General features: G+C 46.2%; 1 protein-coding gene across 1 annotated transcript in view; it reads left to right on the forward strand.

The window, feature by feature from the left end:
• The first annotated feature begins 690 nt into the window (after positions 1-690).
• ACVR1B (activin A receptor type 1B) overlaps positions 691-25,399 on the forward strand; it is a 33,170-nt gene continuing 8,461 nt past the window's right edge. Inside the window, exons 1-6 of the mRNA XM_081061495.1 lie at positions 691-845; positions 16,638-16,877; positions 17,693-17,941; positions 20,882-21,112; positions 23,854-24,021; positions 25,099-25,255. Of these exons, the coding sequence (XP_080917621.1) occupies positions 755-845; positions 16,638-16,877; positions 17,693-17,941; positions 20,882-21,112; positions 23,854-24,021; positions 25,099-25,255 (1,136 nt within the window). The 5' untranslated portion in view covers positions 691-754. The remainder of the gene's footprint in view (positions 846-16,637; positions 16,878-17,692; positions 17,942-20,881; positions 21,113-23,853; positions 24,022-25,098; positions 25,256-25,399) is intronic.

The raw sequence follows: 25,399 nt of genomic DNA on the forward strand, positions 1-25,399 counted from the left end.
GTTAACACTTTTAGTAAATATTTGTCCTCATCTCTATTATTTCTTGAAGACAGATAGGGGATAATACCAGGTACGAATATTTTAGGGCATTTGGTACATAGTGCCAAGTTGTTTATCAAAAGGGTTCTACCTGCCAGCAGAATCGAAGTGCCTCATAAGCAGCCTTCCCGAGACTAAGGACTGGCATTAAAAAGCCTTGCTATGTTCTGAAAAGGGCCATCCCATGATGGATCGCACAGGGTGCCGAGCGTCCAGAGGACTGCAGGGGGAAGATCAGTTAGCAGACGGTTGCGAGGAGCCCGGTGGGACGTGAAAGGGCTTGGGGCTGGGCAGCAGGGACGAAGGGAACGGAGAAACGCGCGGGACTCGTAGAACATTCGGTGCGGGGGAGGGGTCGGTGCCGAGAGGAGAACCTGCGCTGGGTGGGGTGCAGAGGGGGGCAGAGGCTGCGTGTGGTGCTCCGCCTCCTCCGCGTCGCGCTCACACCCACCCGTGAAGGGGGGCGAGGGGCGCACCCCTCCCACCCCTTTAACAGGGACACTCCCCTTTAAGGCGGGCGCCCGCGCGCACCCGGCCCCGCCCTTCGGGGGCGCGCGCGGCGGCCGCAGCGCCGGCTCCGCCGGGAGCGCACGTGCAGGCGCCGGGCGGAGGAGCGGGAGGCGGGAGCGGGGCCGCGGGAGGAGGGGAGGCGCCGGGGGCGCGCGCGCGCGCTGGGCGCTGCTGGGCTGCGGCGGCGGCGGCGGCGGCGGTTACTATGGCGGAGTCGGCCGGAGCCTCCTCCTTCTTCCCCCTCGTCGTCCTGCTGCTCGCGGGCAGCGGCGGGGCCGGGCCCCGGGGGATCCAGGGTGAGTGCCCGGGCGGGGGGCGGGGGCCGGGATGGAGAGGGCCGGGCGAGGGCAAGGCCTCGCGCCGCGGCGCCTGGTCTGCAGCGCGCCCCCTCCCCACGCGCACAATATGGCCGGGCGGGGGGCGCGGAGGAGTCGGGGGGACCCCCTGTGGCTTCTCCCGGCCCCCCGAGGCTCGGCTGCCCGGCCGCGCCCGCGCTCGCGCCGGACCCCTGGGGACCCGAGCCTCCTTCCAGACGGGGCTGGACTCGGGGAGCTCGGGAGGGTCGCGCTCCCAGCACCTCATGGTCCGTAGGAGGGAGCGCAGGCTTCCTTGCCCCCAGTTTGGAGATCGCGTTTCTGCCCCTCCACTTGTCCAGGGGCGGCGGTCTCCGTTCCCTACCTCCCGGTGCCCCTGGGGGACGCCTCTTCTCCCGCCAAGACTGGGGGGCAGGGGCGATGGGGTCTTAGCTTCTCCGAGGCGCCGTGAGGTCGAGAGTCCCCGGGCGTCTCGAGTCAGAGCGGAGGGGTCCCGGACCCTTCCCTCCGATCCTGCGCGTGGGGCGTCTCTTCTCGCTCCGACCTCCCTCCTGTTCTGGGGAAGGGAGTCCCATTTCCCCTTCGCGCGGTCCCTTGAATTCAGTGGGGCAAACACCCCACCTCCAACACACATGCCCCGTGGAAGCTCTTTGGAGGAACAGGGACCAACAGGCCCTCAGCCGTTTTGGAGCCTGCCTTTGGAATCCCTCACCCTAGGAAACCTAGTTCCAGAACGGGCAATCAGCATCTAGGTGTATTTGCTTTCCATCTTGCCTCCCCCACCCCACCCCACCCTAGGGGGCCCATTCAGTTACTCACTTCGTGGATGCCTTTCAGGTGAAATTCTAGAACCCGCCTTCAACCCCCAAGATTATTTAAAGATCCCACCTCTGGACGGGCTCCCTGGCCCCTGGTCAGTACTTATTTACCTTCCCACACCATCCCTCTCCCCCACCCTTCCCCCCCCCCACCAACTCCTCCACCCTCACACAGCCTCATCTTACAACCACAGCCGCCTCCCCATACCACCCCCCGCCAGCCCACTATGGAGGTGGTTACCTTTCTGTGGGACCCTCAACCGAGTGTGTTGAGGATTTGGGGGGCTGAGAACAGCAGATGAAATCCTAAAATATTTAATTGAAGAGAGTCATCCCCAATGTGTTTTGGCATTAGGGTAGCAGATGAAGGTTATATTTGGCGGTTATATTGAAATGATTATTGACCCACAGATGGATCTGGGAGAGATTGTCAGGATTGTATTCGCTCCTATGTGCAAAGCCTGCTGCTTTGACTTCTCGGCAGCCCCTAGCCTTCCAGCAATGGGAGATGGAGTGTGTGTTCTGTGGCTCTCTTCTCCACTAAAAATAATGATTCTCAGGTGGGTTCAGGCTTCTTTAATAGACCAGACAATCAAGAAAAGACATTATCCCACTTTGGAGTCTCAAAAACAAGTTCATTATCTCCAGGTTTGATGTTTGTTCCCAGTGGGGTAGCCTGTGCAGTGGGGTCTTTGTTCACTGGCTAATGCTTCTGTTAAGCACCTCATGTGTGTGCCTGGGTTTCGCTGCTCTGTGCATGGTAATATGCCATGGGTCTGATCAACATGGTGAAGGTGTATGAACACAGCCTGACGTTGATGGTTAAGATCGTGGTTTTTGTGAATAATGTTTGCTGGGCCTTATTGTGGGCCATGTTTTTGGAAAGGGTCATGTAATGTTATTTCTCTAGTGGGGTGGTAAATAAGGAGACTCGGCCTTCAGGTTGTCATTTCATATGAGTATGAATAAATCTTTAAATTCCTTCCATAGGAATTTTTATCTTGTCTCTACTGTATCCAAGATTTTTAACAGCCATTTCTCTGTTGATTTGGTGTAGTGTCTGTGGGGCTTTTCTTGTTGTGAGCCTAGTTAAGAATGTTTAATTGATAATCCAGCTGGTTCTGAATAGGGCAGAGTTCATTTTTTTGTAACCGTCCTAAAATGGATGTTTGTTGGGGTGAGGATGGGTGGTCATAATAGGGAATTAGTTTCTTTTTTTGGTAAATTGGAAATTAGGTTGTGTGTCCAGCAAACATTCTCGAAGGCCTTTAAACTTCTTGGCCAGACACTACAGTTTTTTCCGGGACACATCTAGTTGCCAATAGTGCATGCTACAGAGACCACTGTTGCAAAAGGCTTAAAGTAAAACGTCAGTTCTGGGAAAATCGAGGCTGTGGGATAACAAGAAGTTGATTGCTTTCCTCCCCTGCATTTCCTCTGTCATGCTTCCCTAGGTGGGCTGGAGGAGTGGCAGAGCCAGGCAGCCTATGCCTGGTACTTGGACATGACATGAGGGCAGCAAGGGATAGGTGTTTCTATTAATTAGTGAATTAATTTCAACTTAGGAAAAGGCCAGTGATAAGGAGAATGAGTTCCAGGTTTTAAACAGCATCCATTTGATAGATGTACCATGTTTTTAGGCCTAGCTTTGGAATTTTCACGTTACTATTTAAAAATGTGAAATTGCATTAGTTAGTAGCAGGAGAGGCAGGAGAGTATGACATTCATTTCTTAAGACAAAAGCAACAAGGGAGACATTTGAGGTTCTGATAGGAACATTTTGAATTTCTGTGAGCAGGCTAAAAATCTCATTTCAGGCCAAGTCTTGTAATTTTGTTGAGTGGACATGGATTTGAAGTACAGTGAAAGTGAACTCTTATAGAGAAAAGGGGAATCTCTGATTAGTTTTATTAAAAGAGCTCCTGGAACAGATATGATTAAAACATAATAAGATGGTTAAAGGTTAGAGCCAGATGGAGGGAGGAGGCTGGTTTTCCACCCCAGAACTTCGCTCCCTTACAGGTTGTCCTTGAACAAGTCACTTAACCTTTCTGTGACTGCCTAGGTTTTCCCTCTGTAAAGTAAGGAAACAGTCCTGTGTTGCTCTGATTGGGACATTTGTGAGACTGACTTACTGATAGCCAGTTGGCTGGGAGGTATTTTTAGACATAGTTTCTGACTTCAGTGAACAAGCAATGCTGGGTTACTTTTTATCTTATGGGGCAGAATAACATACCCTCGGGATTAATGGAAGCACCACGTGTCACAGTGTGGTTAATTTCTTCTTATTTGTGCATTTCTGTAGACCGTGTCAGATTTCCTCAAGTTAATTTCTGTCTTTTGACAGGCTCTTACATCCTAGACTGGGCAGCGTACCTGTGCTAATCAAAGGCAGTCGGGAGGGAGTGACCTGCTTTAGGCTTTATTGGTTTGGCAACGTTTTAATTCTTACGCAACTCTGAGTATGTTTATGGCACTATGTAAATGTTACATAAGAACATGGAGGCTGAGAGGTGGCCAGAATGGTGCCTGTGAACACAGGAAGGTTAGACTGAGGACTTCAGCTGAAAGGACCTTGGGAACCTGCAGTTAATACAGGAAGAAGCAGCACTTCATTTTCCTCTAAAAACCTTTTTAGATGATTGTGTCTTTCAGGTGGACTGCTGTGTTATAAATAGGTTTATTCTCCACTGGTGAGCTAATTGTAACCTTGCTACCAAAATATGAATCAGAAAACGAGGAGACATGCTGCTGCTTTCAGCATGTCCTGTTGGAGCTGCTTGTTGCATTTTGGAACATGAGTTGAATTGCGTTGCAGTCTGTTCTCATAATAACTCAGGAGTACAGGGTGTTGAGGTGGAGTGGAATTCTCAGCTCATGGCGCTTCAGATCTTCTTTATTTTTGAAGGTTAAATTGGAATACTGAAGTGGCTCTTTTGTTTTAATTTTGAAGTCCTTATTGTTTACTGTTCAGTTTTGCTCAGAGCAGCAGTGAACATTAATTCTGGAATCCCGCCTCTTTGTCTTGAATTCTTGTTACTTGTCATAGTGGGGTTGATATAAGGGGTTGATATCTCTTTCCTCTCTGTATTTATACGAATAAGATCCTGAGTCCTCTTTCTCATCAACCCCACTGCTGCTGGAAGTGGCAGCAGGCACACGGAGCCCATCGGTTTTGCCTGGGCTGGGATTGCTGAGACCTTTTAAGGAATCAGCTCTTCAGACCCGACAGCCCCCCGCTGTCTAACTTGCATTTCTCTCTCTGTAGGCTTTGCCTCCTGGCCAGGTTCAAAAACCTGCTCTTGATTTTTGCTGGCCTCAGTTTCTCTCCCACACATATGGTTTCACCTGAGCTTTGGCTCCAGAGGCACCATCTCTGCCCAGGTCTGTTCTGTCTGCTGGCTTCTCCATCATGGATAAATGGAATACCATGCGAAACTACTATTGCAGAGTGTATCTTTCTTTCCCTTACTCTGTAGAGTTGCCAGAGTTTAGCTGTGAAGTTTCCGACCCAGGTGATGTCCCTTGCTCTCTGGGTTCCAGAGACAGTGCCACTTCAGGCAGCTCTGGGGATCTTTCTGGTTTTCTCTCTCCATTAATTGTAATCGGCATTTGTCTTGCTAAATATTTTGAGTTTAACATAAGGAAAGTAACTGCCTTTCCCTTTCAAAGTATCGATCACCCCTAATATTTACACGATAACATATAGGAAAATTCTTTATTCATTTGGTTGGGTACATGCCTGGAGTGGTTCTTGGCATGGGGAAATAACAGAACAAGATGGACAAAGATTCCTAAATCCCTAAGGGCTGTTACGGAACTTACAACTGCAGTGGCTGAGACTGCAGATAAATAAATACACACAGTTATCATTCATGAGTGTTGTGAAGCAAATAAACCAGGGTGCTGTGCTGAGTGTGCCAGGAGCTGCCATTTCACATCTCTCAACTTCATTGTTCCATCTGTAAAATGGGGCTAATACAGTCATCTTGTTATTTGTAGCTGTTATGTTCTGTAACGTTAACTTGAACACTGTGAACAATGAATTAGTGAAGATTGATCCATTGCTCCTGGGAAAAATACATGGTTAGGGTCCACATCAACCACTCAGTGGGTAACCTTGTTTTACATGTATTTCTGTTTAGACACCTTGTGCAATATATATTGTTGATTATTTAACATTGAACTCAAGGCCAATAGCACAGTAATGAACACCTGAATGAAGCTTGTCTCTTCTACGGATTTTCTCTGTAAGGCACATACATCACTGTCTTCTTTAGCATTTCAGCACTACACTTGGGAGCCATCTTTTTTTTTTTTTTTTAAGATTTTATTGGGGAAGGGGAACAGGACTTTATTGGGGAACAGCGTGTACTTCCAGCACTCTTTTCCAAGTCAAGTTGTCCTTTCAATCTTAGTTGTGGAGGGTGCCGTTCAGCTTCAAGTTGTTGTCCTTTCAGTCTTAGTTGTGGAGGGTGCAGCTCAGCTCCAGGTCCAGTTGCCCTTGCTAGTTGCAGCCCACCATCCCTTGCGGGAGTTGAACCGGCAACCTTATGGTTGAGAGCCCGTGCTCCAACCAACTAAGCCATCAGGGAGGCAGCTCAGCTCAAGGTGCCGTGTTCAATCTTAGTTGCAGGGGGCGCTGCCCACCATCCCTTGTGGGACTCCAGGAATTGAACTGGCAACCTTGTGGTTGAGAGCCCACTGGCCCATGTGGGAATCGAACCGGCAGCCTTCGGAGTTAGGAGCATGGAGCTCCAACCGCCTGGGCCACCGGGCCGGCCCCAGGAGCCATCTTAAGCAGTGATATCACCACCGCCAAAAACACAAAAAGGAAAAAAGCATGGCACTGACTAGACCGTGAAACGGGCACACCTTTACGGTAGGAAGGCTAGAACAAGGCAGAGTATGGCCTTGGACCTCCTCAGCTAGTATTGGGCATTGGATGACTCAAGTTTTTCACCGCTCTGTGCATGTCGGCGAATGACCGTGAGAGCACTGAGAGTATTGATTTTGGAGTTACAAATACATTTTAGCAAGTGGGCAAATTCACAAATACGGAATCCATGAATAATGAAGATCAATCATATTTTGTTAAAGCCGTTCAAATAATTGTAGCAGAGAGAAAATTATGTGAAATTCCAAGGACTCCTAAAGGTTTCACTGAACAAGAATTTTACATATACAATTAGAAGTCCTATTTCCAGCCTGTAAACACACACACACAAACACAACCGTGGTGATCTAAAGAGTCCTTTAACACATGTTTATTGAGCACCTAGCATATGCTAGACACCGTTGTAGGCGCTAGGGATACAACAGTAAACAAAAGGAGACAAAAATGCCTTCCTTCATGAAGCTCACCTTCTGATAGGTGAGATAGGCAAAAAAGAAATCAAATATAAGATGATATTGCCAACCGTAGCCCACCCTCTGTCCCCCTACCCCCAAGATTCCTGGCCTTTAGTATACACACCTCTTCCAGTTATTCAATCAAACATAAATCTAGGTACTACTGGGAAGGGATTTGTAGATGTAATTAAGGTCCCAAATCAGTTGACCCTCAGATAGGGAGACTGTCACGATAGACAGGACCTAATCAAGCCCTTTGAAAGCAGACAGGTTTCTCAACTAATTGCCCAAGAGGAAGGCAGAGATACTCCTGCCAGCTTGGAAGAAAGTAAATATCCGTGTGTGAAATGCCCATGGAGCCATTCGGGCAGGAACTATAGGGCGATTCTAGGAGCTGAGAGTGGTCCCTGGCTGTCAGCAAGGGGGGAAACGGGGACCTCAGGTTTTCATCCACAAGGCAGTGGGTTTACCAGCAACCAGTGGGTTTGAAAGAGGTCCCAGCCCTAGGTGAGAAAGCAACCCCGGCTGATACCCGTCATGCTGTGCCTGCACTTCCAGCCTGCAGAAACTGAGATAGCAGATAGGTGCCGTTTTAAAAACAAACGTGTGGGGGGGGCTGGGGGTAAGTCTGATGGTGATGTGAGGAGAAGGAAAGCAGGGTAGGCTGGAGGGTATTTGAGACCTGGTACCCGGTCATCCCATCGATAGACCTTGTGTGTGACAAGTCCTTCGACCATATGTAGCTTCCATCTACTGCCTGTACCTTTTCTTAGATATTTGTGAGTGTTTGGAAGAGAGAGGAGATTTGGGGTGCTTTGGACATAGTTTTTTAAAATTATTGTGATGTTTGAGTTGAGGAATCTGAATTGAAGCATATTTTGTTTTTAGTAATTGCCCCAATTTAGCCTTGTGCTAAATCTTCATTTATCATCTTGGTATACGTTTTACACTTAGAATAGGTAAGACCGAATCAAATTCAGTGTTCATTTCTAATATCCACGACGAAGCTGAATGTTGAGAGGGATACTAAGGAAAGAGTCTGTCCTTGCCCTTTCGAAGTTTATACACAAATCGACTTTTCTTCTGCTTGTTGGAACCACAAAACTATGAAGAGTTCATACCCTTCTCATTGACTGGGCTGACAGTAGGAATAAAAGCTTCTGATTGACTAAATGTTTCCTGTGTACTCAAGCATTATGCTGAGCACTGAGTTACATCGTTTCCTCTATAAAGCTATTCTCTGAGGCACTCATCCCCATTTCACAGGTGGAAAAACGGGCATACAGAGGTTCAGCAGTAGGCCTGAGATCTACCTGACTCCAAGCATGTGCTCTAAATACTATACTATATACTCTGATGCCTATTTAAGTAATTTTCTAACCAGTCTCTGCCTCCAGTCTCCCACTTTTCCTCCATCCTACTGCTGGATTTAACTTGGGAAAATCCACCTCTGCGCCTGATTCCACTGCTTGTATGTGGCCTCCAGGACCAACCCCAGCGCCCTTAGCCAGTCAGTCTAATCTGGCCTAGTGTCCCTTACTGCCCTGTCTCTTCCTGGAACCTGGTATTGTTGCAACTGTCCATTCAATGAGGACCTAACATGCCTTGTGCTTTTCTTGGCCTTGGCCTTCTCTTCTTAGCCAAATCCAGCATCCTTCAATGTGGGACCTTCTTTGCCCTCCTGTCTTCCCCCAGTCAATGATTTCATCCTCTCCACTTTGCTCTTTGGTCCTTATTTGTAGTATAGAGCTTCACACTAGTTTATAGTCGTCTGCTCCTACCATTCTCCCACCCTCGATCCCCTAAAAATGGATGCTAGGTACTGGCTTATTTTTCTTTGTTTGGCTGTGTCCTGTCACAGAGCCTTGCGTATTTTAAGTACTTAATATATTTGTTTAATTGAATTCCTTCATTTCTGCCCTCTCAGCAAAATCCTAGGTAAATAATTCCAATTCTGTCCTGCTATAATTTTATTATCTCCTGTATATACAGATTTTATCCCGGTCCCTCAAAAATGCTACGAACATTTGTGAGTTACTTGGAACATCATAATCTCTCTTCCTACCTCACCTCTTTCATCTCTGTTTCTTCTGCCACCTACCCATTTTAATCCAGCCAAATGAACTCGATCTCAATCTCATTAGTTTTATGCTCAGCCCCGGCTGCATTTTTTTCCCCTCTTTCATTGTCCCAGTTGCCAGAAACAACCGTTCTTATCCCTTTTCTCACTCAAAACTGATGTACACTGTCTCGTCTCCTCTGATCCATAGCATAGTAAATAGGTCAGGAAGCAGATACAAAATACCACTGATAAATATCCTCCCTGGTCCTAAAGAGCCACAAATACATCTGTTTAAATACAACAAACAAAGAAAACAATGCTTTTGCATGTTTGTTATAAACTAAGTAAAAGAGAAATACCAAATTCCCAGTAGATAGTCTAAATATGGCGCTGAGTCTATATAGGCTCATTGGACACGCTCTGTCATCATGATGCCACTCGTTCCAGTTTTACCTTGACATTCTCCTCGGCAGCAGGTGGGCCCTTGCTCGATGTTCAGGTATTTACAGTCAGCCATAAATTAAAGTTGCAATGACAGGTCTCCTTAGCATAAACATCAAACGTCTCTTTTGAGTGAGAACAAAGCTTTCATTCTCTAGACCTGAGGCTTAGGGGTGAACTTGTTTAAACAGCTCTCTAGGGTTGGGTTTGTCTCCAAGTAGAATGTCAGAAAGGCAGTTTGTAGAATAGATATAGTGTGAAGCTGGCTTTTCAAACACCTTTCTCTTATGCAAACCCCATTCTGAGACCTTTTCCCAGATTGGAATTAAATACCAAGCTTATCAAGTGTCTTATTGTTAAATCTGTGGGTTTTTTCCCTCCTCATACAAATAGCTTCCTTTATTAAGTCAGTTATATTTTGTTCATAAGTGCTTTTTACTAGTGCAGTTTGCGGGGTTGTTTTTTTTTAGGTACCACCAGCTACCCATGTAAAATTTGACTTTCTTGTGGCTCTTGGGTACTTGAGAGTTTGTTTGGTTTTGTTCTAATGTGTTTTTACAACCTAATTTTGATGATTGAGAAAGGTGAAGGTGTAACTCGAGTCTTTTATTTTTTTACCAATAGCATCTGATAGCTTTACTTTAAAGCTGCAAGATGTCTCTGCTTAGTTTAGTTAGCACTTTGGCTGCTGGTATAGTGTCAGTTACCAGTTACTGTCCCCCTATCCCACCCCCACGAGGACCAAGCATTACCTCTGTTTTGTGACAGTTCGGTGCCAGAAGTCTCCACTTTTTAACCTGATTCAGGATTTTCATAAACACATTTGCAGTTGTCTAGATTAATAATTACTGAACAACTTTTTTCTTTCTTTTTAAAGCAGTGGAATCCTTTTTAAAATGAAAATGTAGACACGTATATAAAGTGGATGAAAGCTGACCCCCTCTGGCAGAGCCCCCTTTCCCTTTCCAGCTCCTAGGCTGAGATTTATGGAATGAGAATCATGACACACAGTGCTGTTTGCTAGCACTTTGGCTGCTGGTACAGTGTCAGTTACCAGTTACTGTCCCTCTCACTTTGCCAGTGAGAAAAGGGGGACACTGGTTCCCTCCTCGTGGAGTTCAGAGGTTCCTGGGACATCTTGGGGAGCCCAGAGGTTGGGAGAGAACACAGTCTGAAGAACACTGTACTTCCAGGTTTTTTCCTGTGCATGTGTTAGGTTTTTGTTTTATAATTGAACTTATATTGTTTTACAAAGATTTGTGGTATTTTTAAAATTGAGATTAAAACATACAATATTTTTCACCATTTGAAAGTGTACATACAATTCAGTGGCATTAAGTACCTTCATAACGTTGTGCAAACCATCAGCACTGTCTAATTCCAGAACTTTTTCTTTACCCCACAGGAAACTCAGAAACCCAGTTCAGTAGTTACTCCCCATCCTCCTTCACACCCAGCCCCTGACAACCACTAATTTGCTTTCTAGATATTTAATGTAAATGGAATCATACAATATGTGGCTTCTTTCCCTTAACATAGTGTTTTCCGAGTTTATCCATATTGTAGTATATGTATATCGGTAGTTGATTCATTTTTATGGCTGAATAATACTCCATCGTGTGAATATAGCACATTTTGTTTATCCATCCATTCATTATTTGATGGACGTTTGAGTTTCCACTTTTTGACTTTTGTGACTTTTTGCAATTATGAGCTTTAGTGTACAAGTTTTTGTTTCAACAGTTGTTTTCAATGTTTTGGATATATACCTATAAGCGAAATTGCTGGGTTATGTGGTGATTCAGTGTTGAACTTCATCCAGGAACCATGGAACTGCTTTCCGCAGTAATCCTACCGGCAAAGTCTGCGGGTTCCGGTTTCTCTGAGTCTTCACCAACACTTGTTATTGTTCTTTTTCATTTTCTTGTGGCCTTCCTAGTGGGTAGGAAGTGCTATCTCCTGTGGGTTTTATTTGCATTTAAATTGAAATTCATTTGCATTTGAGTTGATGTTGAACACCTTTTCATATGCTTGGCCATTTGTGTATTCGGGAAATGTCTCTTCAGATTCTTTGCCCATTTTTAAGTTATTTTTTGTTGTTGAGTTGTAAGAGTTCTTTATATAGTCTCTATATGAGACCATTATTAGATACATGATTTGCAAATATTTTCTCTCATTCTGTAGGATGTCTTTTCACTTTCTTGATACTGTCCTTTGGTGCACAAAAGTTTTTAATTTTGATGAAAGCCAACTTATGTATTTTTGTTTTGTTGCTGTGCTTTTGGTGTGATATGTAAGAGACCATTGCCAAATCTAAGGTCATGAAGATTTACCCGTTTTCTAAAGTTTTAGAAGTTTTACAATATAAGTTTCTGCTCTTATATTTAGGTCTTTGATCTATTGTGAGTTAATTTTTGTATATGGGGCGAAGTAAGGGTTCGATGTCATTCTTTTGCATATGGATATCCAGGTGTCCAGCACCATTTATTGAAGACTAGTCTTCCCCCTTGAAGGTTCTAGACATTCTTGTCAAAAATCAGTTGATCATAGATGTATAGGTTTGTTTCTGGACTCTCAGTTCTATTCCATTGATTTATATGCCTGTACTTACGCCAGTAGTAAGTTTTGAAATCAGGAAGTGAGTCCTCCAACTTTGTTTTTTTTTGTTTGTTTGTTTTTGTTTTTTTCAAGATCATTTTGGCTATTCAGGATCACAGACTTATGTAGAGTTGTGGTCTTTGTTCTATCCTAAGGAAGCTGTAGGGGGGTTGGATAAGATCCAGGGAAGAATAATTAAAATACTCATAGGTTGTAATAAGCTATTCTTATCAGTCCAGCCTGTCTGATGGATGCTGTTATCTGGGAGGCTGAGGGCTGAGAGGCAGTTTATGGTCAACTTGTAAAGTCATGCAGAGTAAGGGCAGCACAGGCTTATTTGGGCACCAAATTCTAGATGCTCTGGAATCGGAAGGCTGCCTGGTGAAGCTTGGAAGTGTCAAGTTTAGTGTACAGGACACACAAGGACTAAATTGATGAAACTTATTATCCCCCAGGAGCACTTCATATAAGCGAAATATCCTAAATACTGTCGCTTGAAAACGTTCTGGAACATGCGTGGACATTTCTCCCAGGACACACGTGCGTGTTGTGCAGTGTGCCTCTTACCTTTGGAGTCGGAGCCACCACCCTGCACTCCCCCCACCCCGTGCCCTGGTGCTGTGGTCTCAGGCCTGTGGGGCTGTGCTGTGAGTCTAGCCTGTGCGGTGGTTCCTAGGAATTCTCGCTGAGCCCCGGCCTGGCCGAGTGCCCGCCCAGTGTCTGCCAGTGGGTCAGAGAGGGGACCTGACCAGCTCCCTGCCTGCCCTGAGGTCTTGCTGAGCCCTGGCTGTCGTCGTGCCTCCATGGCTTGCAGCCAGACCGAGTCTGCCCACGCTGGGACTTGTCAGCCTTCCTCAGCCTTCCTCAAAACACAGCCTCTCTCAGGAATCAAATTTGCATTTACTTCCCACCACAGACCACCTGCTAATCATACTTTGGAATCGTGTTCAAATCCCGCCAAAGTGGTTTTGTTTCTAGTACAGGTTTGACTAGTTTGTTAATAACAAAATGCTTTGTTAGTGGGAATTGCATTCTGACCCCTCTTTAACTTGCTGGTGTGTAAAGTGATTGTGTTACTCCTCTGTGATTGGTTTTCCTGTGTTATTGCTACTACCTACGTAACTCTTAGGTGTGTATTGTTTATATACACGTGTGTAGACGGATTTAATTTGGTGATGAGTCACTGTGAAACATTATAAAGGGCTGTTATTATTAGTCCAGATTTAGCTTTTCAGAGACATTGAAATTTAGGTTTGTGGTTTAGTGTACTAGTAAATTTATGGTAAATTCAGATGGTTTTATAATTTTATTATCACTTATTTTGATAATATGAAAAATGTGTGTTAACAGAATATTAGCCATTTGTCTGTCTTTAAAATTCAGAAAAAGGTATATAAAATTTAAAGCAGAACATCCCAGTGTTGAATCAATAATGCAAATAATGTGAATTTAGAAAGACGCTAGATTCAGATTTCAGCTGGAGGGTTTTAGAGGTCTAGTTTAGTCCCTTCTTTCTAGTTAATCATGAGGAAAATGAGGTTCAGGGAGGTTAAATGACTTGCCCAAAGCCACACGGCTCGTTACTGGCAGAGCTGAGACTCAAACAGCCATTTCTTGCTGTGGTCTTGCTGTAACTTGCCACTTCCTAGTAAGTGCTTCAAGGGACACATGTTAACAGATGTGTGTTTGAATGTTGTATCGAGAGGACAGATGAAAATTGATTGAGCACCTATTTGCTAAACACTTTTTTTTATCTCATGTAATTCTTACGTAGTCCTGTGATGTAATTATTAACAGTCCCACTTCACAGATTAGGAAACCAGGGTTAGTCTGGAAGGTTCCTAACTTGCTCAAGGTCATGTGATTAGTATTAGAGCTGGTATTTGAGCCTTAGGTCTTTCTGACCTGTTCCTGCCATGATACCCTGCTGTGGCTCGAGTGATAGTAACGGAAACCTTTTCAGGGGTGTGGGCAGTGGTGATGGTTATCTTCAAAATAGGTCTTTTTCAGACTCTCACTCATTGTACACGATATAGACATACGCAGATGGGTGCAGAGAGAGAGCCTTTCTCAGAGTACCCGCAGCACTTAGTGGATGCTTGGCTCATCTTCCTCCCATTCTGTAAGATAAATGGTATTTTCTGGTTGGGCGGCCAAGGCCCAGAGAGATTCAGGGACTTGCTCAATTCCTTATCACAAACCCACATGGCCCTGCTCCCAGTTCCGTTCTTAGTCCCGTCTAGCATAGATTTCACCACTTTTGTTCTTTCCTGTCTTACACCAAGATTGTTTAAGTACTTCCCAAAAATAATGAGCCACGTGTGGATGTGTTCATTCTCCAGAATGAATCACTGTGAAAAGGGCCGTGAACCAATGAAAGGAGACTAAGTATCTGGAATCAGAGACTCCTGGCTCTCCTGCCTGCTAATTGACGGACTCTGAAGTGAGCTTTTTTCCCAAAGGCGGCTGTGGGTCTGGCCTGTGTGTCCCACTGTGCTCAGAATAGCCCTCTTGGAGTTGTTGGCTTTCCCTTCTCGCTTCCCAAAATAGACCCAATGCTGTTCTCTTTGCTGGACATCCTGGCGCATGTATTGAGAGGTGTGTGCTCCATGGGGAACCCTTTTGTGCCTGAGTATCCCCGCTGACACAAAGGGGTGTGGGCAGTAGCTTTCCTGGATTAACAGTCAGGACTCCAGTTTGAGGAAAAGAGGTTTGGATTGCGTAACTGGAAGGTCACAGAAGTTAATTTAAATTAGCAAGAGGAATAAAAGAGGGAGCAAATAAATGAGGAGTTTCCTTAGTCGCCCTTGTGTCTAAAAGGGTTAGAATTTAAATTTAGGAGGAATTTACTTTTAAAATTCCTTTTATGGTTTGGATTCTAGTCTAAAGGGTACCTGCTCTAAACTTCTGCCTTTAAAATGTAACACTACCCAAACCCTTCTGCAGGTAGCTGCATGTTTTGGAATTTCTCCCAGAAGAAAGGGATCTGATCAAATACTGTGAAAAAAATACCACAAGCCATATACTGAAGACATACACGGCCGTTTACCTGTCAGCGCTGTCTCTCCTTTGTTTCCTTGGATGGGAATGTCAAGGGATTGTGTCATTTATGGAAAGCCTACGGAAGGAGGGGTTAGACACTGAGATATTTCAAATCTGTCTTTGGATTTGAAAGGCCAAGAGATACCTTCCAGTGTATCAGAGGAAGAGACAAAGACAAAGATAGACTGTTTACAGCCTAGAGGGGTGCTTTACCACAGGCTAGTTTTTCGTGGGACTGGTCATACATGTCTCTTCTCTCGGGGCCTCAGTTTGCATGTAGTCGCACTTGGTATGCAGGTGGTATTCATTTAGTGTCCGGTCTGGGACCTGGGAGGGCCCTACCACCTCCATCCCCTGACGGACATGTGCTTCATTCAGGGCTGTGAGTCCCAACCGAAGTATTCTGGAGGCTACAGGCCCCGCTCCTGCCCCTCCCAAGGGTCAGGGCTAGGTTAGGCTCGTGGGAGACAGCGCTGGGGAGAACCAACTGCTGCTGTCTGTGCTATTCTTGTTAGACAGATAAATAAAGGATTTCAGACTCCAGGGCTGCTGAACGAGCTTTCAGAGGCACCAAATTCATTTACAGTAATTTCCTGTCAACAGTGCACACTTATGTATAATACACACCCAACAAAACTCAGAGATGTCTAGTCCCAGGGATGACTGCGTATACTATTTGAAAAAAAAAGAAAAAATGTTTTTTACATGTATGTGTGTGTGTGTTTGTAAAATATTCTTTAAAGTGGTATTCATGGGCTTTTCAGAGTGGGTTAAATTTATTGAGCACTTTTTATGCATTAGCTCATTTAATCCTCACAATAACTTTATGAGGTAGCGACCAAAATCCTCTTTGGAGGATATTTTTGCCCCTCATGAGAAGGGCACTTCTGCCGTGGACTAAAGGAAAAGGGTTTTAAAGGATTTGTAGGAATTAGCCAGGAAAAGGTGCATTGCAGCAAGAGAGTGTAAGAGAGCACGTTCAGGAAACTGGGGGCGTGCCTAGTGCTGGAGAAGGGAGATGGGGGTGATGAAGGCTCCTAGGAACCTCAGGTGGTTTTGGATGGGGTTTGTGTTTGTGTGTTGGGGGTGGAGACCTATATTCTCCAAAGAGAAGGTGCCTTCCTCTCATGCTCAGGCGTCTAAATTTAAAGGAAAGCCTTGCCCAGTCACAAGTAATTTGTAAGCAGTCTAAGTCAAAGTTCAAAAAGTAGTTTCTCTGTGTCTCATAGGCATAAAGTAGAGCACTTAAAGAAAATAGTGGGGCCTAGAAAGCCTTGTTTGGGAGCTGAATAAACAGGTAAAAAGGTTGTGCCCTCCTTGAGGATATCTTTCTGGCCCCATCTCCATAAAAGCTACTTATTTTGGAACAAGTGTGCTAAGGGATTATATTCTAAGTCTGGAAAAGGACCCAGGGTAAGAGCTGATCATTGATGTCAATGTCTCCTCCCAACTTTCCTGCAGCTCTGCTGTGTACGTGCACCAGCTGCCTGCAGGCCAACTACACGTGTGAAACAGATGGGGCCTGCATGGTTTCCATCTTCAACCTGGATGGGATGGAGCACCACGTGCGCACCTGCATCCCCAAAGTGGAGCTGGTCCCCGCTGGAAAGCCCTTCTACTGCCTGAGCTCCGAGGATCTGCGCAACACCCACTGCTGCTACACCGACTTCTGCAACAAGATCGACCTGAGGGTGCCCAGTGGTGAGTGGACACCCTTGTTGGACTATGGGCTCGTCGTGGAGGTAGGGCACTCCTGTCGTTTCGTCCTTCTCTACTCTCCCCCAGTCCCTTTGAGATGATAGGTGAAGGTACCTTTTTTATATTTCCCAAGATGACAAGGGATGGGATTCCTCCCGCATCAGGTTTGTAGATTAGAGGGTGAGGGACACAGGTTATTAAGCTGGTCCCAGAGGTGAAAGCTGCATTTTGGATAGTGGCTGAGCAGCCACAGGCAGCTGTGGAGTGGGAATCCCGTGGAGGGTGTGGGGCTGGTCCTGAAGGAGGCAGCCCCCGGGTCGTGTGAAGGGAGCTGCTGGGGTGGGGGTGAGGGCCAAATGGGAAGAGGGGCTAGAATTGGGCAATAAGGACAGTGATCCAGGCTGACGAGTATTAGATCCCACCGCTTTGCAAATGTACCATTTAGAAGGGAATACTGGGGAGGTCAGAGGAGAAGGAGAGAGAGCAGAGCAGAGCTGACAGAAGCTGTTATAAATTAAAGAGTAGCACCTGGCACCTGTCGGGGCCCTGAGTGGGAATAGTACCATGAAATGCTGTGAAATTATAATACAAAGTAGGCTGTGCGTTTGACTGCTGCAAAGGGCTCCTGAACTAGAGAGGTTTGCGTTTGAGAGCATGCAGGCAAAGGGCCCAGTAAGACCAGAAGGCAAGGACACCGCGCACAGGTGGAGAAGGACAGGGCGTTTCCACGTGGAGGGAGGTGTGGGGGACTAATGAGGCCAACACGTTCCCTTGGTTTTACTCTTGGTTCTTTCCCTCTCCTCTCTCCCTTGACCCAGGTCACCTCAAGGAGCCTGAGCACCCTTCCATGTGGGGCCCCGTGGAGCTGGTTGGCATCATTGCGGGCCCAGTATTCCTCCTGTTTCTCATCATCATCATTGTTTTCCTTGTCATTAACTATCATCAGCGTGTCTATCACAACCGCCAGAGGCTGGACATGGAAGATCCCTCATGTGAGATGTGTCTTTCCAAAGACAAGACGCTCCAGGATCTCGTCTACGATCTCTCCACGTCGGGGTCTGGCTCAGGTACTGAGTTCTTCAGGCCTTGTGTCTTTTGTTGGCCTTCATCACTGCTTCCCAGCAGGATAGTGTTTACGTAAAAGGCTGGGCTTTGCACTTGTTTCTAGCAGCCCTGAGTCATTTGGTTTCATACTTCCCCTTCTTTTGGAGTCTGACATGTAATAAGATAAGATAGTGGGTTCACAGAAAATCTTTCATTCCCCGGGATTCCAAAGGTCAAATGCAAAACTCTCCATTCCAGAAACCATGCCTCTTTTCAAGTCTGTAACCATACAGCTACTAAAATTGACCTGGTTCCACCTGAGCAGTGGAGTGCTCAATTGAAGGGCCCCTTTTGAGAAACAGGAGTGTGCCGAGTTCCTGTGAGGTGGTGACAGCTAATCATTGATCTCTGAGCAACCACAAGGGGAGTTTAAGGACACCGAGTAAAGCTGAAAGCTGGGGTTTGGTGAATCATTGACTTGTACCAATTGCCCAGGGGTTTTTGGTGGGGGGTTAGATAAAGGCAGCTTGGGTTTCCAGCATGGCGTCAGCACCATTTCCTGTACTGCTTGTTGGTAACTGAGTCTTTCTTAGATGAGAGGATTGAACCAAACAGTGGACCTTGGCGTGAGACCACATGTTAAGATAAAGGGAATTGGGTTGTTCAGGTCTCAGGGTATATAGCTCAGCTAGACAATAGATGTAAATATGACTGCAAAAGAGCCCTTGTTTTGAAGATAAACAACTATTTTAGTGATGGCGGTATTCTGTTCTTGTTTAAAAAAAAATCATCCACAGAGATCATTATTGCCACTCTAGCTAAAACATATAGAATCATTTTTGTGAGGGTTTTGTGTTTCTGTATGTTTCCTTGCCACGTGACAAGACTTCTGTAGGGAAATTGTGCCATCAGTCATGGTTAGACATTTCTCCTTGAACACAAGGAATACTTTGAGCTTTGACAACTTTTGAATTTAAAAACTGCCTATTTTTAGGAAGAGAGAAAATATATGGCTAGTTCTTTGCTGAAAGAGGTAGGGCAGTGGTTAAAACTGGGTGACTGATTCTGTGACTTTGCTGCTAGAGGAGGGTATCTTGGGTTTTCTGGAGTCTTTTTTTTTTTTTTTTTTAAGATCAGAACTGGCTGAGATTCGGGAACGTCCACGACGGTTACTTAACTGGAATAAAATGATTAATAACTATTTCTCTGGATAGTTTAGTCCATTCTTAGTTCAGAAAATGCAGAGCTTCCAAGGTGTTGGGAGTTTTAATACTGTGGATTTAAAGTAAATAAGTCCTTGCTGCTTCTGTGACTTTCAGTTCACATGAACAAATACATGTTGAATACCCTCTTGGTGATACAGGGTAAGCAAAGATGAGAAGGAGACTGAGCCAGAGTTGGATAAAAGAGACAGGGATTGTTGAGAAGGGTCTCACAGGGGAGGATGCATTTTAAAGGGTCTTGAAGACTGAGTTCAAAGTTTTAAGAGAGAGGAGAGGGCAGGGAACATTCCAGGCCAAGGAAAATCCCTTGAGCAAAAGGACAAAAAGGCATGAAGGTTCACCGAGTGTTTAGGAAATGATAAAAAGGTCGCATGGCATGCCCACACTGGGGGTGGAGAGCGACAGGCTGACGAAGGTGGAAAGGACCTTGGGTCACGTGCTTTATCTCACAGGGTTAGAGGTATCTACTGAAAGTTTTCATGTGGGGAAAAAGAAATGTTCGTATATTCCTGTGGAAGGAGTTCTAGCAGTGGTTTAGAGGATGAATTCATTCATTTGCCACCCTCCTGGTAGGGAGGGCAGGGTGAGGCGGGGCTGTGTGTGGGTTGCAGGGCAGGAGCAGGGTGAGCTGAGAGGGGGAGGCAGAAAGACCAGTTGGAAGTGTTTTAAACAAGGGCCAGGACTAGGACAGGCACAAAGGGGATGGGAAGAGGGGACCTCATTTGAGAAATTTTTCCTTGGTTTGTGCTGTGATGGTTAAACGAACTTTGGAGTCAGTCCTAGATTTGAATCCCTACTTTGCTACTTACTGCTTGTATGAATTTGAACAAGTTACTTAACCTTCCCCTTTTGAGCCTTAGTTTTCTCATCTGTTATATGGGGATAATAACAATACCCACCTTATAGGTGGTTGTGAGGAAATGAGATAATTCATGTAAAGGCCTGGGCATGGTGCCTAATGCGTAGTAAGCATAGTTCATATCCACGAGAGTTAGGGATTAATAGCATTTGTTTGTTTATTTATTTATTGGTGAGGGAGAGGAGTTAAGAGTCAGTTGTGATGGTAAGACTGACTCTTGGATAGATTGGGAGATTGGGAGACACTGAATGAGTCAAATGAGGCAACAAATGAGTCCTATAAAGACAGTAAAATTAATCTTAGAATAAGCATGGGTAGTCTCCCATTCTACCTCTGGAGCGCCGCCTATGAGCAGAACTTTGATCTCTTTGAAGAGGGAGGAACCTTATATGCCCGGCCCACAATTCGGCTCTCATGGGCCACACAGCACCGCCCTCTAGTGGCCAAGGAGCAGAGCTGCCAGAAGGCAGTCCCAGTGCTCAAGCCCTCACTTTAATTTTTTCTGCCCTCTTTCCTCTTCCAACAGCATGAGGCAGATGTGGGTCGATTGGCCTATAGGAGTCTGGCTGCAAAGTTGGTAAATCTGGTTAGACATTTATACTCAAACCTGTCGTCCACACTGAGAGGAGACGCTTAGATCAGGAACAGCTAATCCTATGCATTTCCCTTTGTGTGTTCACTCACTCTGTCACTGCTTGGCTTATTCTGGTAGATTACCTGCACATGGTACAGGGCGGCTGCAGCTCTCCATGGTCAGTGGCCCAGTGCAGCCTGAGGCACTGTGGGTAAGGGCTTCTCCGGTGTGGCGGTGATTGAAAGTGGGAGTTCCAAAGTTTAGCCAATTTACAACATCAGCTTTCTTTCCATCCTTTGGTCCATAGGGTTACCCCTTTTTGTCCAGCGTACCGTCGCCCGAACCATCGTTTTACAGGAGATTATTGGCAAGGGCCGGTTTGGAGAAGTGTGGCGTGGCCGCTGGAGGGGTGGTGACGTGGCTGTGAAAATTTTCTCTTCTCGTGAAGAACGGTCTTGGTTCCGGGAAGCAGAGATCTACCAGACAGTCATGCTGCGCCATGAAAACATCCTTGGATTTATTGCTGCTGACAATAAAGGTAAAGGGCTGAGTGTGGATACAGGGGTCCTAAAGCCAACCCTATTCCCAAATGGAGGGGGTAACGGGCTAGCGCGGCTCTGTTTGCCTCCATAAGTACTGCCCATAGAGAGGAAAGTCTAAATATTCCATAGAAAGGAATAGTTTTCAAAGTTTTCTTCTACAAAAAGCTTATACAGAAACCCAGGTTACTAAGCAAGTAAATAAGCAGTTAGTAAGCAGATAAACAAGATCAACCTCTTGCCCTACCTGCTCGCTTTCCCTTCCATGACATTCCCAAACCCACCCCCAAGCTAGTCCCTGAAGGACCCCAGGAGAGGATGGCCCCAGAAAAGCGTGTAGTTCACATTCTATGACATCCCAGCAGCATGCACACTTCTGTAGTGGAGCAGGCACGTCAGAAGGGTGACCTCTCTGCCCCCAAAGTGCTACCTCATGGCCTCCGAGCTCAGCTTTGGGTTTACTTGTACCCCAACCTTCCTTATTTCCTCCTTCTTCTCTTTTCTGTTTTTGCTTTGGTTTTCAAGTCTCCCTTGTATGGCCAGGCACGTCCTTGTTTTTGAGGACCTCACTGACCAGTAAAGAGTCAAAGTAATGATTAATTATGGGGAGTAGTCAAACAAGCTGTTCTAGTGAGCACAGTTGGGGGTGAGGTGAGGGACAGGGAGGTTACACCTGAGTTTGATTGAGGCAAAGGTGGCAGGAGTTGGTCAGGAAGAAAAGCCAGTGGAAGGGCACTCCTGACGCGTGTGCAAAGGTGAAGTGTGTTTGGGGACGTGCAGATGATTCGGGATGGTTATGTTACAGCAGAAGACAGTGGAGAGGTCATGGAGGCCAGATCATGAGGGCCTTTTTGAGAGGATTGTATGTGATTCTGAGGTAGTGGGTAGGAACTGAAATTTCATTCATTCATTCAATAATACTATTGAGCACTGTGGGCCAGGACCACTGCCAACTGCTTGGATCATCACTCATAAGAACAGGACACGGAGGGTGGCTGGTTGGCTCAGTTGGTTAGAATGCATGCTCTAAGCAACAAGGGCAACAAGGTTGCCAGTTCGATCCCTACATGGGCCACTGTGAGCTGTGCCCTCCACAACTAGACTGAAACAACTACTTGATTTGGAGCCCATGGGTCCTGGAAAAACACACTTAAAAAAAAAAAAAATGAACAGGACACAGTCCCTGCCCTCACAGCTTCCGAGAAACATGGACAACAGACCCATGGCCAGGCAGTGCACTTGAAGTCAAAGACCATGAGGTGATGGGCTTCCCATTGTAGACTGGCAGTCACAACACACTCTGCTCCCTCAGTGAGTTTTAGAAGTTCCTGTCTACAAAGCCTATGGAAGATGCTAAGTATTTATTTTTCCTTCCTAAAACAACAACAGACTGCTCATTCCTCACATTGCTGTGGGGGTTTGTAGTGACCTCAGCTGCCCCCAAGCTGAAGAGTCTTGGACTCGTACACAAGGGAAGAAGGGAAAGAGAGAATTTTTTATACCTTCTGAATAAGCTGTTCCTTTTTAAAACAGCATCACCTTTGATAAAGTTTAAATCTGACATATGTTTTAAAGGATCATAAGATGTCCTCCCTTTTAATTTGCTGGCAGGGCCCTCAGGACTTCAGGCTAGTTGGAATATAAGAGGGGTGTGTTGGAGAGACCCCTTGTTCATAATCAGGAATGCCAAAATTGGTGCTTTTCCGGGAGCCACTCCCTTTATTGGTTCTGGCAGCTGTGTGAATAGGAATCCGGCTGTTGAACCCACATTGAGGCCAGGGGAGGAGAAAAATCAGACTCCTTCATTCTTGCCTTTTTAACACAATATAGGTAGTGTAGTGTAAAACTAGCACCAGCCTGGGATTTGGGAGATCTGAGTTCAATTTCCTATTTTCCTATTGACCACATCATAGCCTAATTCGATTACCAGCTTTTGGTTTTTCTTTTTCTTCCTCTCTTCCTTCCCCTCCTCCTTTCTACTGCATGTGTGCACAGGGAGAGAGAGAGACACACACACACACACACACACCACCCCCACCCCACCACCCCAATGTGTAAAAGTGTATGCTGTCCGCCTTCCATCGTTCTGAGGATAAGATGACCTCTCTGGAATATTTGGACATGTGCTCTTCATACGTTGAAAAGTTTTTTGGCCTGGAATGCAATAATGCACAAAGGAGCCCTTTCCTACTCACAGAGAGCACATAGCCCGGTAAGAGTAAAATGGATTTAGGAAAGAAATGCTACAAATGAGACAGGCATCGGGGCAGGCTGTGCTGAAAGGCACTTCTAACACAGAGGAGGGTCTGCAAAGCCTTCCTCTTCGGCGGCAGTGGATGCAGCCACTCATGGTTGCTAGTATGTTGAAGAGCAGGTCTTGCCAGCATCAGAGGCAGTGCTGCAGACGTTACCTGTTCCTTTCCCTAAACAGACACTTACTCTTCTCCTGGATGCCTCATTTTCCAAATTTGGTGTGATAGTAGAACAGTGTTCAGAATCCCTACCTACAAGACAAGAGTGAGCAAACCTAGGAAAAAAATGCTGTTCTGTCCTTCCTGGAGCCTAAAACTAGTAGACACGTGTAGATGAAACAAGCATGAAGGGGACCTTGGGCCATGTGGAGACGAGCAGCAGGAATTCAGGAGTCTAAGTGGAGTCTGTGTGGTACACACAGTCTTCTTTTTCTGCCCTAACCTCTCTGGTTGTGCCTTTTCTCTAACTCCTCTGTGGTTCTCTGCAGATAATGGCACCTGGACCCAGCTGTGGCTCGTCTCGGACTATCACGAGCATGGCTCCCTGTTTGATTATCTTAACCGGTACACAGTGACAATCGAAGGGATGATTAAGCTGGCCTTGTCTGCTGCCAGTGGGCTGGCACACCTGCACATGGAGATTGTGGGCACCCAAGGTGAGTGGACCCATCTGAGGGGCAGTACACTTGGGTAGACTTGAAAAGCTTATACCATCCTGATTTAGTTCCCAGAACTCCTTTTTGCTGAGAAAGTTGGAGCTGGGCCTCAGGAACTGGAATCTAAAGGCGAGAGGTTTGAACTTGACTGGAATGAGGACAGGAGGTCTCCGGGGGGTTCCCCCCACCTGTCTTCATCGCTCCGTTAGGGACTCTAATGCAGATGTCCAGTTATTTTTCATTCCATGGCCTGACAAGCTGTGGTGGGTGAGCTAGAGGTCATGAGTGATCCTCTCCGAAGCCCGCAGTGCACATGTGCAAGAGTGGAAGTAAGAAAGCTCAGCACACTCATGGGACAGGAAGGAGCCGCAGTTTAATTACTTCTCACATTCATTGTTGGGGACGGCTGGCTCAAGGCTGCTTGGTGGATGAGACACTGGGCTTTGCTAATCGAGGAAAGTTTTCCTGGAGGAAAAAGATCTTGAGCATTCCTGTTCATGGACTATAACCTCGCCTTCTGGGAAGCCCTGGACCTTGTCATGGTTGTAGCTGTGCTCCCTGATGCCTGCCTGCCTGCCTGCCCAGGGCACCCACACTGGCGGGCCGTGACAGGAAACTAGCCTCTAAAGTTTGGTCCTGTTCCCAGCCTCTGTGGTGATATTAGCAGTCCTTATTAATTAGTTAGTGATTTTGTTTGATTCTGAGAACCTAGCCAGTGCAGCAATTTTTCTTTGAATTCCTCAGCAATTCAATACTGGAGCATATTAGTTCAGGGAAGGCAAGTAGTAGTAGTAGTAATATAATAGTATTAGCTAATACACATGCCCTTCTCAGCTCTTCAGTTACCTACGTTCATGCATTTACTCCTCACAACATTCCCATGAAATAAGTACTGGTGTTAGTCTTGTTTTATGGATAAGAAGACCAAGGCACAGAAGGGTTAAGTTCTTTTCCTGGGTTACTGGGGTAGTGGAAATCAAAGCCAGCACTCGAACCCACGCAGTCTGGCTGCAGAGTCTGTGCTTTTAACATTTTATGCTCTTTTTCTTTAAAGATCCCTGTTTTGTTCTCTCCCAGGGAAGCCTGGAATTGCTCATCGAGACTTAAAGTCGAAGAACATCCTGGTGAAGAAAAACGGCATGTGCGCTATCGCAGACCTGGGCCTGGCTGTCCGGCACGACGCGGTCACTGACACCATCGACATTGCCCCAAATCAACGGGTGGGGACCAAACGGTAGGAAGGGCCTGGGCCTCTGCTCTTGTCCTGCGCTTGTACCAAGTAGCCCTTGTGTGCCCTTTCCCATGGCACAGGAGGAGGTGTAGGAAAAGGAGGTGTGGGCCTGGCTCTCAGGCAGCCAGAAGTTGAATTGAACACGCC

The sequence above is a fragment of the Rhinolophus hipposideros genome (assembly GCF_964194185.1).
Source record: "Rhinolophus hipposideros genome assembly, chromosome: 9".
Taxonomy (NCBI): domain Eukaryota; kingdom Metazoa; phylum Chordata; class Mammalia; order Chiroptera; family Rhinolophidae; genus Rhinolophus; species Rhinolophus hipposideros.